This window comes from Narcine bancroftii, chromosome 7, assembly GCF_036971445.1.
Source record: "Narcine bancroftii isolate sNarBan1 chromosome 7, sNarBan1.hap1, whole genome shotgun sequence".
Taxonomy (NCBI): Eukaryota; Metazoa; Chordata; class Chondrichthyes; order Torpediniformes; family Narcinidae; genus Narcine; species Narcine bancroftii.
This window is the reverse complement of record NC_091475.1, coordinates 35,063,483-35,078,211: the sequence shown is the minus strand read 5'-3', so window position 1 is coordinate 35,078,211 and position 14,729 is coordinate 35,063,483. Positions and strand designations below refer to the sequence as shown.

At 42.0% G+C, this 14,729-nt stretch overlaps 1 protein-coding gene across 1 annotated transcript in view; it reads left to right on the top strand.

Annotated features, from left to right (window-relative positions):
* Window positions 1–531: 531 nt before the first annotated feature.
* The window catches only part of ptchd1 (patched domain containing 1), a 29,204-nt gene continuing 15,006 nt past the window's right edge, over window positions 532–14,729 (top strand). The window contains exon 1 of the mRNA XM_069889570.1: window positions 532–1,181. Within this exon, the coding sequence (XP_069745671.1) occupies window positions 819–1,181 (363 nt within the window). The 5' untranslated portion in view covers window positions 532–818. The remainder of the gene's footprint in view (window positions 1,182–14,729) is intronic.

The window sequence follows — 14,729 nt, the reverse complement described above, 5'->3', positions numbered from 1 at the left end:
TTGAAAAATGGGCAAATGGTAAGCGCATGAAGTTCTGGTTAATCCACGATTGGAGACAATCAAAGGCAATGCAAAATACAAAATCATTTGCAAAGATGAGGCCATGAGGATTAAAGCTAGAAAAGTGCAAGGGGGTTCTCTCCCAGACCCCATCAGACTTATTACTGGGGGTGGGGGGGGGGGGTTAAAATAATGAAAGAGAAGAGGTGACAACCTGGTTTAAGTCCAGAATTCGAGGCCATTGCAGGAAGATCGTTAGGATTACACCCAAGAATGAAGCCGCGCCGAATAATCATGGCTCGTATGGTCCTGACTGTAGGATGCCCCGTGTCTCCATTGCTGAGCAAGGAGGCACCGCGGCTAGGCAGCTTCCCGCAGCTGAGTGGAGTGAGTTTGGGCGGGGAGAGCTGCCCCCTCCCCTCTGCGATCGGACCGAGAGGACGGAGGACCCGGTGTGTGTGGTGGTGGAGGGAGGGAGGGAGGGGGGGGGGGGAGGGAGGGAGGGGGGGGGGGGGGGGGCGGTCTGTCGCCTATTTCGCAGCCGGTGCCACAGAGGAGGAGAGGCTGCTCTCCATCCCTTCCCCCTCCCTCGCCGGGCAGCCCAAGCCCCGCCTGCAGCCTGTTGCTCAGTTGTCAGGGAGCGGCCGAGCCTTGTGCTGCAACGTGAGGGAAGGTGGAGGTGGCCCGGCCCGGCCCGGGTAGGCCCCGGCAGGATCGCAAGGGCTTGAGGGAGTGGCCCCGTTCCCGGATGGCGGCCGGCTCCGAGGCCTGGGCGGCCGCCGCCACCGTGTGAGGCCGCCGGCCGGGCCCCGCTCACGATGCTGCGGCAGCTGCTGCATCGGGGCCTGAAGACGTGCTTCTACCGCCTGGGTTTCTTCATCGGCAACCACCCGGTGTTCTTCGCCTCGGCGCCCGTGCTGCTTGCTATCCTGTTCGGCGCCAGCTTCAGCCGCTACCAGGTGGAGGACAACATGGAGTACCTGTTCGCGCCGCGCCACAGCCTGGCCAAGATCGAGCGCACTCTGGTGAACAGCCTCTTCCCTGTCAACCAGTCCAAGCACCTGCTCTACTCCGACCTACAGAGCCCGGGCCCCTACGGTCGAGTTATCATCACCGCCCCAGGCAGAGGGAGAGGCGGCGGCAACCTGCTCGACCCGCAGCACACGCGGCTCATCCTCCAGGTCAGCAGCCCGCCCACCTCATCCCATCCCATCCCAACACATCCCGTCCCATTCCAATACATCCCGTCCCATCCCAACACATCCCGTCCCATCCCAACACATCCCGTCCCATCCCAACACATCCCGTCCCATCCCAACACATCCCATCCCAACACATCCCGTCCCATTCCAATACATCCCATCCCATCCCAACACATCCCGTCCCATCCCAACACATCCCGTCCCATTCCAATACATCCCGTCCCATCCCAACACATCCCGTCCCATTCCAATACATCCCGTCCCATCCCAACACATCCCGTCCCATCCCAACACATCCCGTCCCATCCCAACACATCCCATCCCATCCCATCCCAACACATCCCGTCCCATCCCAACATATCCCGTCCCATCCCAACACATCCCATCCCAACACATCCCATCCCATCCCAACACATCCCGTCCCATCCCAACACATCCCGTCCCATCCCAACACATCCCATCCCAACACATCCCATCCCATCCCAACACATCCCATCCCATCCCAACACATCCCATCCCATCCCAACACATCCCATCCCATCCCAACACATCCCATCCCAACACATCCCATCCCATCCCAACACATCCCGTCCCATCCCGACGTGTCCCGTCCCGATGCGTCCCAACACGTCCAGACAGCAGTTTGCCCAATCCCATTAACGGCCCATCAGCAGCTCACCTTATCCCTTAACATCTCCGCTCATTCTATCAGTGCATCAGGTCATCCCATCAGCATCTTGCCTAATCCCATGTTCTCGTTTTAGCAGCCCGCCTCATCACATCCCATCAATGTTCCATAAGTGCTTCGCCTTGTCCCACCTCAATCTATCCCACCCTGGCACCAGCTCATTCCATCAGTGGCCCACCTCCACCCATCCCATCCTGGCACCGTCCCGGCCCAATCCATTAGCAGTCAGCCTCGTCCCATCCTGGAACTATCTCATTCCCATCATGGCTCTCCTCAGCTCATCCAATCAGTGGCCCAACCAATCTTATCAGCAGCCCACCTTATTCCATCTTATCCTGGCACCAGCCCACCTCATCCAGGCTACCAGTTGAGGTCATCCTGGCACCAATCCATCTCAGCAGCAACATGCCTTATTCAATCTCCTGCAACAACCCATTTTGATCCAGCACTGACACCCCTCATCCCAAAACATCTCACCTCAGCATCAAGCCAGAGTATCCCAGCATCAGCCCAACTCCTACCACCTGGAGCTATCTGCACTCATCACTCATCAGCTACTTCATATCATCCACACGCCATCAGATAGCGTAATATCTGCCTCAGATCATCGGGCACTGCAAACCATCATACTCATTCAGCCAGTGTCAACAGAAAAGCATTTTCATCACATCACCTCTCCACCTCACATTGTAAGATACTCACCCTAACCTATAAAATTTGACTAATCAATTTTACTTTTTGGAGGTCAAAAGCAAAATAGATAAGGGTAATCCAGTAGGTGCCACATATTTCACAGGGCTTTAAATAAGGTATTACATGTGTCACCAAGAGATTTTAAAACAATATTAGGATGCATATTATTGGGAACAATATATTTGCATAGACTAAGACTGGTTATAAGTTGAAAATAGAAATAAATAGATCATTTTTTGGGTTTAGAGGCTCTGCCCAGTAGAATACTGCAGGGATCCCAGCTTCTCAAAGTGCACATCAATGATTTGGATGAGAGGACCAAATGTAATCTAAATTTACCAATGATATTAATCTGGGAGGCAGTCTGAACTGCGGTGAGCCTTCAGGAAGATGTAGGTGAATGGGTAGGGCACATAATATGATAGATTGTGAAATCTTTCAAGTTATTAGGGGAAAATAGGTACCTTTTCAATGGTAAGACATTGAAAAGTATTTACAGTATGTTATGAGATACCTGTTTGTCTTATACATGAGTCATTACAAGTGAACAGGCCCTGCAAGTAATTAGGAAGGCAAACAGTCAATTATAAGAAGATTTGAGTACACAAGTAAAGAGGTGATTCTGCAATTGTATTGCACTCTGGTAAAACTGCATCTGTGGAATTTTGTCCTATTCAATGAAGAGAATAGGACTGCAACAAACATATACCAGATTGATTCCAAGGAATGAGATGCATTATGTTCAGGAAGATGAGATATCTCATTGAAATATGGAAACTTCCCAATAGGCGTAACAAAGTAAATGCAGCCTGTGCCCAGGGTAACTCATACCAAGGGTCATGGTCTCAGAATAAAGAATCAGCTGTATCAGCTGTATAAATCACTTCACCCAGAGGCAGTTTATCTCTGGAGTTCTCTACCCTAGAGTGTTGTGGAGGCTCATTTACTCAGTATATTCTAATGGATGCTGATATATTTTTGGATATTGAAAGAATAAAAGATTATTGCAGGAAAGTGGTGTGAGAAGTACTATAATAGATCAGTTGTGATTTTGTTGCATAGTGGAGTAGACAGAAGCAAACAAATAGCCTATTCCTGCATCTATTGGTTATGTTTTTGAATAACTATCCTCAATGTGGGATATAATTGAATCTCATGTTCTCCACTATTTACCCTTAGGTGCCATCCAAACTCAATTATCTCCTAGCCTCATATCAGTAGGGTTCCACTGATATGCTATCAGATACTATTGTTCCATCCAGATTCAGCTATCCACACTCATATCCTCAAATTTTTATCCTTAAACTACACATTCTTTGATAATTGGTCAGCATAGGTAAGTTGGGCCAAAGGGCCTGTTTCTGTGGCTACTCCTTTTCGTCACTTCAGATACTAGTATCCCCTGTGTTCTATCAGTACTCTCCCTCATATTATCAAGTATTCTTTTGTTATCAGTTATCAAACCTTGTGCTCTTTTTCATACCACGTGATCACAACGTAAACACGGTCACATCTAAGCCCCAAAGTATCAGATACCATCTTGTAAGATATTCATCCTTGTACCTTCTTCCAATCATGTTTGTGAGTGATGTCCCTTCATGCTGTCAGATAGGTATCCTCATTCAAGCTTGCCATTAGATCCCCAAACTCATGCTTTCAACATGGACATTCTTATTCATTCCAGTATTCCTATTACAATCAAATATTCACCGAAAATCCATTTCTTTATATCATCCATGTATCATCAGATCTAAAGAACATCCCCACATATTTAGACATTCTGCTTATTGATAGTCTGCATTATTACTAAATAACATTTAGTAATAACTGAATATTTATTATCTATTTTTGTGTATTTATTGTCTTTTTAATTCAATTAAATATTTAATATATGGTTGTTTTTAGTTGTCTTTTTTTAATCAAATATCTGTTCAGTTGCAGCAAGAAAGAATTTTGGTGCATATGTATATTATACAATGATTAGACAATAAACACATACATTAATATAATTCAAATGTCATCAAATATACCATCAAGCTATCCTCTCTCATACATCCAGCTATCATCTCTACCCACTACCCCTTAAGCATACTGTTGTTTTTCCATGTCATGATACCACTCAGAATGCCTAAAGATGCTAACATAGAGGTTCTCAACCTTTTTCCACTCACATACCACTTCAAGTAATCCCTGTGCCATCGGTGCTCTGTGATTAGTAAGGGAATGCTTCAGGTGGCATGTGAGTGAAAAGGGAAGGTTGAGAACCACTGCTCTAGATCCAATTGTTATTGAAATATTTTGCTTGAGAAAAATTGTCTTTGGCCCATTTCCTTTGGAGTTCTGAAACCGTGCACATAACAAGTCAATTAGGTACCATTATAACAGTGGTTTTCAAACTTTCTCTTTCCACCCACATACCACCTTAAGCAATCCCTTACTAATTACAGAGCACCGATGGGAATACCTAAAGTGGTATGTGAGTGGAAAGAAAAAGGTTGAGAACTAACATCATAGAGATCACCCTCATACACAAGTTATCTTCCCTGCACCACCCAAGTATGATCCTCACAATTTAAAATGCCCTCTTCATGAGAAATGCCATTCTCAACCTTGGCTCATTAACAGCATTCCGTCCTCTGAGTCAAAAAGTTGTGAGTTCTGGATAATCCCATCTGGCGATCCAGTCGATTACTGGGGTAGTATGGCACTATCGAAGTTACCATTTTTCAGAATGAGATGCTAATTTATAGCTGTTCTTTGAGTTAGACAAACAGATGCAAGTAACTTCTTGAAAAATATGAATTTTGTCTCAATGACTGACCAGAATTTATCCCTCAACTAACTGTACTAAAACTGCTTAATACATTACTTACAACTTGTGGGAAAGTGTGCAAAGTGGGTGCCATTGTTACAGTGACAATGTTTTATTGGCTCTACACTTTGGTACATTCCAAATTTCTGAGGTGCTATATGCGTTTGTTCATTCTTTCTCCCTTCTTCCTCCCTCAACTTCTCTATGTGTGTCTGCCTTTCTGCCTCTTCTTTCATTAGAAAGCCTTCAAACAAAACGACACCATACTTAAAATGGACGATTTTTGGACAGGTGACCAAAAATGAAGACTATAAGGCTAGTCTAAGATAAGAAAGGAAGACTTGGGAAAAAAATGTCAGAGTTTAGGAGTAGGTATGGCTCAAAACATGGAAATGCTGAAAATTGAGCATGCACCAATGGCCAGGAGATACACAGGAGATGACAGATGCTGGAAGCTGGAGCTAAACACATTCTACTGGAGGAACTCACTGGGATCAACATCATAAGTTGGAGAAAGAGAATGGTCAAGATTTTTCACTGGAACCCTTCACCAAGACTCGTGAAAGGTTTCAGCCCGAAATGTCGATCTATGTTTAAGATACAACATAGAAAAAGACCTGGAGAAAAAAGAACTGGATGAAAATTTTAAAACAACCCTTCCTGGATGAAGAGCATGAAATGAGAAGATGAAGAGAGTACTGGGCAAAATGAATTAGGATTTTGGAAAACAAGCTGGTCAGCAGATACAGGAAGAATGAAGTTGGGAGAGGAGAGACAGGTAGGGGAAGAGACCATGGGGTGTGAGGGAAGAATTTGGAGAGAAAAGCAAGTATGGGAGCATGAGTCATGAAAGCAGAACTAGGCCATTCGGCCCATTGAGGCTTCTCCACCATTCAAATCGTGGTTAATTTATATTTTCCTCTTAAGAAGTGGTATTCATACTAAGGAGCCACACACAAAAGCGCTGGTGAAACTCAGCAGGTCATGCAGCATCCATGGAAGGCAATAGAAATCAATGTTTTGGCTGTAACCCTTCATACTTTCACTTTCTTAGATATCATGCAAATTCAATATTCAATCCACCTAGACCTGAAGTTATAATAGCCCTTATCTTAAACTCCTGCAACATCCTTATCACCATCTATTTCTGTGTTGAGTTGTTTGCCAGCTATACTGGTGATCATTCATCTTGTGCACTTTTTCTACATTTCATGAGGTTTTTTTTGCTTCCTTGTCACTGGCTATCCTGGCTACTTTCTCTGGTTGAACTAATTCTGTGAGTGCCCTGTAAATGTTGGACATCCAATCCCACTTGAGGATTGCCTACTTTCACCAATGCATTGTTGCTCAGTACATTTCCCAGCTCTTTCTCCCCAGTCCTGCGTTTTATTCCCTCATATCTATCCAATTTCTGTCTGAAAGTGAAAACTTAAACCTGGTTCCACTACACATTTAGACAGTGAATGGCAGGTGATATGTCGAAAATACTTTGCTCATATCTCCACGGGTTCTTTTAACATCCACCTTAAACATCTGTTTTCTGTTACTCCACCTTATTAATAATTGAAAGTTTTTTATTCATGCTGCCTTGACGTCTTAATTTTAAAACTTCTTGGGAAATAGCACATACCTTAAATTCTAAAATTGTTCTCACAATTGAGTGAAAAAAAAGTTTCCTCTCATAACATTATCATGAATTATTTTTGGTTTTCGATAGGAGGACATCGTAGCTTTGATGTATAAAATTGTAATTGAATTTTGGCAATGTTTGACATTGCATGAAGTTTAACATTGGGACAGATCTACTACCAAGGCACCAGCTCCTTTGCTGAATTATTCCTGTTTCTCAGATGAAATATTGAAGCCCACCCTCATCGTGGCATTAAGCCAATGGCAGCACCTTGCCTGTGTGACCAGCTGCTCTGATGAACTCCTCATAGGGTCTAGCTTTCCACAGACGACTGAGCTCTCCAACTGGAAAATTTGACCGCTGAATCTGTGCCAGGTTAAACTTGGTACAACAGTCCCATTGAAAAGTATGGGAAAAATTGGTTGCTAAGAGTAGGTCAAGAAGAGCATTTCATATGATTTAATTGTTAATTTAAGGGTGTGAATACTTTTAAAGTTTTAATTTTTAAATTAATTTTAATATTTCTATTTAATTATTCCCAAGTGTTTCCAAATTTCAGTGTTGATACCAATGAACTTGGCAACAGGGGTTCAGCAGCTGTCAAAGTAATTCTGCGAGTGCAGACAGTTACCTGCACCAAGCTGCACTCAGTCACCATGCTGTTCAAGGATCCAGGCTTTGAGCAGGTCACCTTGCCTTGAATTAGTCAAGAGAATGATCTGCCCTATTTCTTAAACAAAAAAGCAGATGTTTAAGTACTTATGAAAATCAGTGATTGGAAAAATAAAACTCAGTTCAAATGGCCGTGTAAATAAGAAAGAGTTCCAAGTTAGTTCTCACTGAATTTGAACCATTGCACAATTATAAAATAGACATGATCATAGGGCAACATGGTTGGCATAACAGTTAGTGCAGCGCCTTTACAGCGCCAGTGATTGGGATCCCGCGCTGTCTGTAAGGAGTTTGTATCTTCTCCCCCTGTCTGCGTGGGTTTTCTCTGGGGGGGCTCCAGTGTAAACTGGGCGGTATGGATTCGTGAGCTGAAATGGCCTGTGACCGTGCTGTATGTCTAAATTAAAAAATTTAAATTGGGTGTATTAATTATTTTATGCAAGACCCTAGGTGCTAACTTTATGAACTTGTTAATTGCTACTAACTCAAGTGATCAGAAATCAGTTCAGAAGCCAAAGAATGCAATTTCTCAAATTAAAGATGTAAGTGAAATGTTTTGCTGTTAATAGGTAAAGTACAGAAATACTAAGTTATTTATGAAACCATTTGCTACAAAGAACAAAACATACTGACGGGCAAAGTGTGTAATCAAGCCACCACGGTGATAGGTGATGTAGCATAATAGTTTCACTGCTTATCTCTAAGACTTCCTTTCAAAATTGTACACAATATCTGATGTGATCATGACCGCAGTAAAATGTCTCCTCAGCTTTCTTGATCTGTCTGTCATCTTAGACATGATTGATAGGACTATTCCTGTCTTGGCTGATGGAACCAAACATCTCTACGATCCCTCCTTTTTCACTAATCCAGAGATCTCTGCTCCAATTCTGGCCCATTTTCCAGTTTACATTGGTTACTCCCATGCAAGTGGCTATACAATACTGTCATCTGCCTTCACTTTGTAAAATCTACCCATGTGATCAAATGTTTGGACCAATGTTCTAACACATTTCCATGTATCTAAGTATTTAATTATATTTCTGTGAAGTGTCTCGGGAATGCTTACATTATGTCTCCTTTTGAAGTGCTGTCAATGTTGTAGGAACTGTGGCAGCCAAATTTGCATCTGATATCAACAATGTGATAATAACCAGATAAATCTGTTTTTAGTGACGCTAAATGAGGGATGAACATTTCCCAGCCTACCTCACACCAAGAAAAATTCACATGCTCGTCTTCAAAGTACTGGAATTGGGTCTAGAAATGTGGGTGTTTTCCCAGTGCCAAGTGTTGAAAAATCTATAATTTTTGCAGGACAGAAGGGTTGATCCTACCACTCCTGATGAAATCCCACCGTCTCTTCCGTTTGAGATTTAGCCTCATCTTGATACAGAGGTGCATGAAATGATATCACTTCTATTTGATCATTGCCAGGAATATCTGGGGACATTATCGCAAAAGTGTCTCTTTTTTGACATTCCTCAGAGATATGTGACAGTATTCCAGATTGTGATCTCACTTGGGTAAACTCTACTAATTATCTACACCAGGTCCTTCCCTTATCCACGCGTCTCACTTCACCAACTTCCAGATCATTCTTGGATGTGACTCTGAATCCCATGATAAGCCTACACTCAGACCCCACCCCATCCACTGACTCAGTTATGCCCAGGTGCAGGCTTGAAACTTGGCAAAGAGCCCTAGCCAAAAAAAGGTGGTTTACCTTTGCTTCCTTTGGATGGTGTGTGACCTGCTAAGTTTCTCCAGCATGTTGGTGAATTGCCCTCAACCCCAGCTTCTGTTTAACTTGCAATAGTGCAGACCTTTTGTAGTGTTGGGGCAGTCCATGATTAGTATAACAAGGGAGGTTCAAGAGCCTGATGTTGGGAAAAAAACTTGTTTAACCTAGGGGTGCTGGTCTTTAGGTTTCTGTACCTTGTGCCTGAAGGCATCAGTGAGAAATTGTGACCAAGATGATGGGATTTGTTATGAGGTTGGCTGTCATTGTGAGGCATCACCTCACATAGAAGTCTTTAATGGATGGGAGGACAGGGTCTGTGATGGAGGTCACCATGTTTGCTACCTTCTGCAGCCTTCTGTGTTCCTGGGCACTTAAGTTGCCAAACCAAGCTCTGATGCTTGGTGCATCTGTGAAAACCAGCCAGTATACTTTCAAAGTTTGATAAATATTCAACAATATGCCAAATCTCTTTAGACTTCTTAGAAAGTAGAGGAATTGGTGTGCCTTCTTCACACACGTGATGGAGCATTAAGAGTTGGGCCCCCCTCCATTGGTGTCGATCTGTGATTCATCACTGTAGCTGAATACAGTTACAATGTTGGCCACATAAAACCCAGTGGAGATTCCAATTCCAACAGGAGGAAGTTTGGAAGGAGTAGGTCCCCAGGGGGTAGGCTTCTCGCAAACATCAGTGAACAGAGGCCCTTTCTTGATCTACTGTCAGCAATGCCAAAGTCCCATGAGGAGAGAGATTTAAGTCTGACTCCCAATATGCAATTCAACCGTGGTAGGGCAGCACCTAAAGTTGCCTCTGAAAGCCTCAAACCTGTCTGCACAGAAACCTACAACAACCTTTCACAGTCCCTTATTGTTAACTAATGAAATACATAATGTAATAAAACATTACCAGATGGCATCAATATCAACTTTTTCAATTTCCATTAACCCTCTCCTTTTCATTTTCATCTTCTCTTTTCATCATCCCTCTGTCTCCCTCCAGCTCCACAACCCCTTCCCTTTCTTATATCAGAGGTCTATCTTTCGTAGCCCTCTGCCCTCTCCCCTGATCACTTCACTTTTCTTTTCTATCCTCCCTCCTGTATTCGTCTATTACCTGTTAGCCTATGTTCCTTCCCCTTTCTCACCCCCCACTTTTTTATTCGGGTGTCTGCCTGATTATGGCACTCCTGAAAACGGCTCTGGGCTGAAAGGTTACTGCCTTTTACTTTCTGTGGATGCTGTGTAACCTGCTAAGTTTCACCTGGACTTTTATGTAATGTAATAATGCACAAAATTTGTCGAATTTTGCCTCCCATAAAGGTGCACCAGGAGCATAGCACTGCACCTCCAACAGTAAGGGAAAGAGACGCAAAAGAGAGTCCCTTCAGAGATGCTGTCCGTGGATTTTCCTCCTGAACTCCTGCATCGTCCGCAGCCTGGCCTGCACATCCCCACTGTGGGGAACCTATGTCAACGTTTCTCATTTACACAGACCCAATGGTTCCACAATCATTGCTCCACCAGCAGTAATTACTTTCATCAGGATGTTTCAGTGCACGGTCAAAATATTTATTGGAATCCAGTGGCAGTGTGGGTGTTTAACAGAAGCATTGTATTTACATTTTGACAACCCAAAAAGTCAATGATATAATATAGACTGATGTATTGCTAATGTAGCAGATATCGACCAGAGGAAGCTCTTAGCTTGGGGACTAGTGGGTTATCAGTGGTGCTGATCAGGAAATTTTGTTGCCATTGTCCAAGACCCACTGTGGAAAAGCAGGTGGTCGTTACACTTCAGAACACTGAAGGCAGCAAGACTTTAGAGTATCATTTTTCCTTTTAACGCAGTGGAATTTTACACATACCAATTGGGACAATATTGTCATGTCTGGACCACAGCATGTAAATGTTTGAAGGTGATAGAACAAGGAAGGCAGCATATTCTTCTGAAACATTTCGCTTCCTAGTTCTTTCATCTATATTTACAGAATGAACAAAGAGTTGGCCTTAAACTGGACCAAGTCTCAGCACAACCTAAGCATAAAAATACAGTCATCCAAAAAGGCTATGATGAAAGGATCCTCCAAATTGCATTCATTCGATTGTGGTTTGAATCCCGTGCTGTTATAAAGAGTTTGCACGTTCTCCTCAATGTCTGTGTGGGCTTCCTCTAGGTGCTCCGGTTTCCTCCCACCATTCAAAATGTATTGGGGGTGGTAGGTTAATTGGATGTAATTGAGCGGCATGGGCTCGTAGGTCGAAAAGGACTGTTACCGTGCTGTATGTCTATTAAATTAAAAATTAAAGCGTATGAGAGGTGTAGATAGGTTGGACTTTTTTTCCAGGGTGGCATTGGCCAATATTAGAGGACATCTGTTTTAGATGAGTGGAGAAAGCTTTAGGTCAGAGGTAGGTATTTTACTCAGAGAGTGGTGGGTGCCTGGAATGCTGATAGAATAGGAACATTTAAAGGACTCTTAGATTGGTAAATAGATGTATAAAAATACAGTAAAGGTCCTAAAATCTGGACTGCTCAGGGATTTTCTGGATTCTCGGGCAGTACTTTTAAAATTCGATGTTTTTTTTCTTTTGCTAGAGTATGAGAAAAGAAAAAAATTTGAACATTTCAAATAAAACCTTGATTATACATAATGTAAATTGTGTGCACCCTTTCAGATCAAACCTACTATCTGAAAAATATTGAAAAAGAAAAAAGAAAACAAAAAAGAGACAACCCCCCCCCCGACTAATAATCAAACCCCTCCCTCTAACAAGGTAAACTTGCATATCTAATAAAAATAGGAAACAAAGGATGACATTTGGAGACCAGACACTGCTGTTCAGGAGCATCCAAACTTCTAATTCCTTAAATTATGGTAATACTCCATGAATGGGCCCGGCGTCTTATAAAATTTCACCTTTACATCTTTGACACTGTGTTTGATTTTTTTTCTAAACTTAGGAAGGACATAATGAGTAACGATTGAATATGAGTAGGTGGAGCACTGTCTTTCCATTTCATCGAAATTACCCGTCGAGCTATCAATGAGGTAAAAGCTAAAATTCGCTTCTGTGATGAAGTCAATAATATTTCTTCTTCTTGAGAAAAACCAAACGGAGTGATTAAAGGGAATGGTTCTAATTTGACCTTAAAAATGATTGATGAAGTTTGATAGTATTTTTTCCAAACACTTTCTAAACTAGGGCAAGTCCAAAACATATGTTTCAATGAAGCCTCAAAAATGTTACATTTATCATATAATGGATCAATATCAGAATTGAAGAGAGATAGTTTAACTCTTGAGATATGTGCTCTGTGTACAACCTTAAATTGCAGCAAACAATGTGGTGCACAAAATGAGGATTCATTAATCAAATTTAGAACAATATCCCAGTCCTCATCTGGAAGTGACAAATCCAATTCATGCTCCCAATCACTCTTGATGTTAATAAGTGAAACTGTTCTCAAATTCATCAAATTACTATAAATAATTGATAATGAGCCTCTATGAGAAAATTGAAAGTCAAAAAGTAAATCAAGTATATTTGTTTCAGAAATCCATGGAAAATCAGAGCTTGGACTGAACAAAATGTCTGACTTGTAGATATCTGGAAAAAATTATAAAATTCAAATTTAAAGAGAATAATGAAGAGATAAACGGGTACATTTTGATAGTTTATTAACATTTTTTTAATATAAAGTACAAAAAATAAATGTATTTCTTCAATCATTCGCACACATGAACACAAAAGCCCAATAAACTTAAAACATTTGAGAGATTTTGAGAAGTCCAGATTCTTGGGCACTCCAGATTTCTGCATCTGGATTTTTGAACTTTTACTGTAGAGGGTTATGGGCTGGGCGGGAGGTATGGGTTAGATTGATGGTGGAGTAGGCTTATATAGGTTGGCAATTACATCATGGGCTGTAGGGCCCATACTATGCTGTATTATTCTATGGTCTTATTCCATTTTCCTCCACCCAGTCTGAAGCCTTATAAGTTGTCCTGTTTCCCATATTCTTTTAAGTATTCTTTGAATGCTATGATGGAACTGTCTCAATCATCCAGACAGTATGTCCCAGATATCAACCATTCTCTGGGAGCAAAAAAAAACCTCCTTTAAATCTTCAATCTGTGCCCTCCAGTTATAGATGTCTCTGCTGAGGAAAATATCTCTATCTTATCTATGCTCCTTTTAGGTCAATCGGGTAAACATACGGGTGAATCTCCTCTGCATTTTACAGGTACTTCCTGTGTCAGATTTAACAGTGTGGGCCTCTGTGGGAATAAATTGACAGATTCATGAAAGGGTGATGCCTCAGTACGTTGTAAATGTGGCTTCCCAGCTGATCATCTACAATGCATGTTCCACATGACTGGCATTGGCAGTGACAACTGATGGAGAATGGCAAAGGGTTTTGAATTGCTGCACTTTAAATCAATGCCGCATCTCCTCAAGTGTGTTTGCTTTAGTACATTCAGAAATTAAATGAACCATATTACTTCAGTTTTTTTTGTTTCTGTTCTTGGGAGCACTGTCATGGGTGATCCAGAGATCTCCTTGCCCTGAAGTTCTCAATATTGTATATGTATAAGGCATCTCAGTTATCACAGAGAAGCAGCTTACTCAAATTATTTCTGACTACGTGTATTGATGATGCAACTTTTTTTGTTATTGTGTTCTGAATACTTTGGGGGTTTAAAGCTGACATATCTTTTGAATAATTATCAAATAAAAGCTGATAATTACAAAAAAAAATTAAATGAACGATGAACAGAGGTGATCTTGTACCGGATATCTTAGAAGAAAGGGCAGAAAGGGAGAGTAGTAATTCTGATAATAAAAGATGAGATCAGTACAGTAGTGAGAAAATATCTTAGTTTGGAATAATCCAAATTAGTTTGAGTGAGGACAGGAAACAGCTGGGAGTGGTCTATAAGCTCGAAAGAGTTTTAATAAAGAAACACTGAGATATGCAGGAAAGGTATTAATTGTGGGAAACTTGAATCTTTATGTTGATTAGACAAATGAAGTTTGTAAGGGTAGCTTAAAGGATAAGTTCACAGAGTCTTCAGAACAGATCCTACAACCACACATTGTACAGCCATTGTCAGGCTGCTTCTGGTCATGTGTATTGATATGGGATTAAGTAATGATGTATAGGAGATGATGCTTTGGGAAAGAGAGTTCCTATCAAGATCAAATTTTTATAATCAGTTTTTCACTCTCAAAGTGTAGGGTTGAAATGAGTTTGTTTGATACTATTTATATAACTAAGGGTA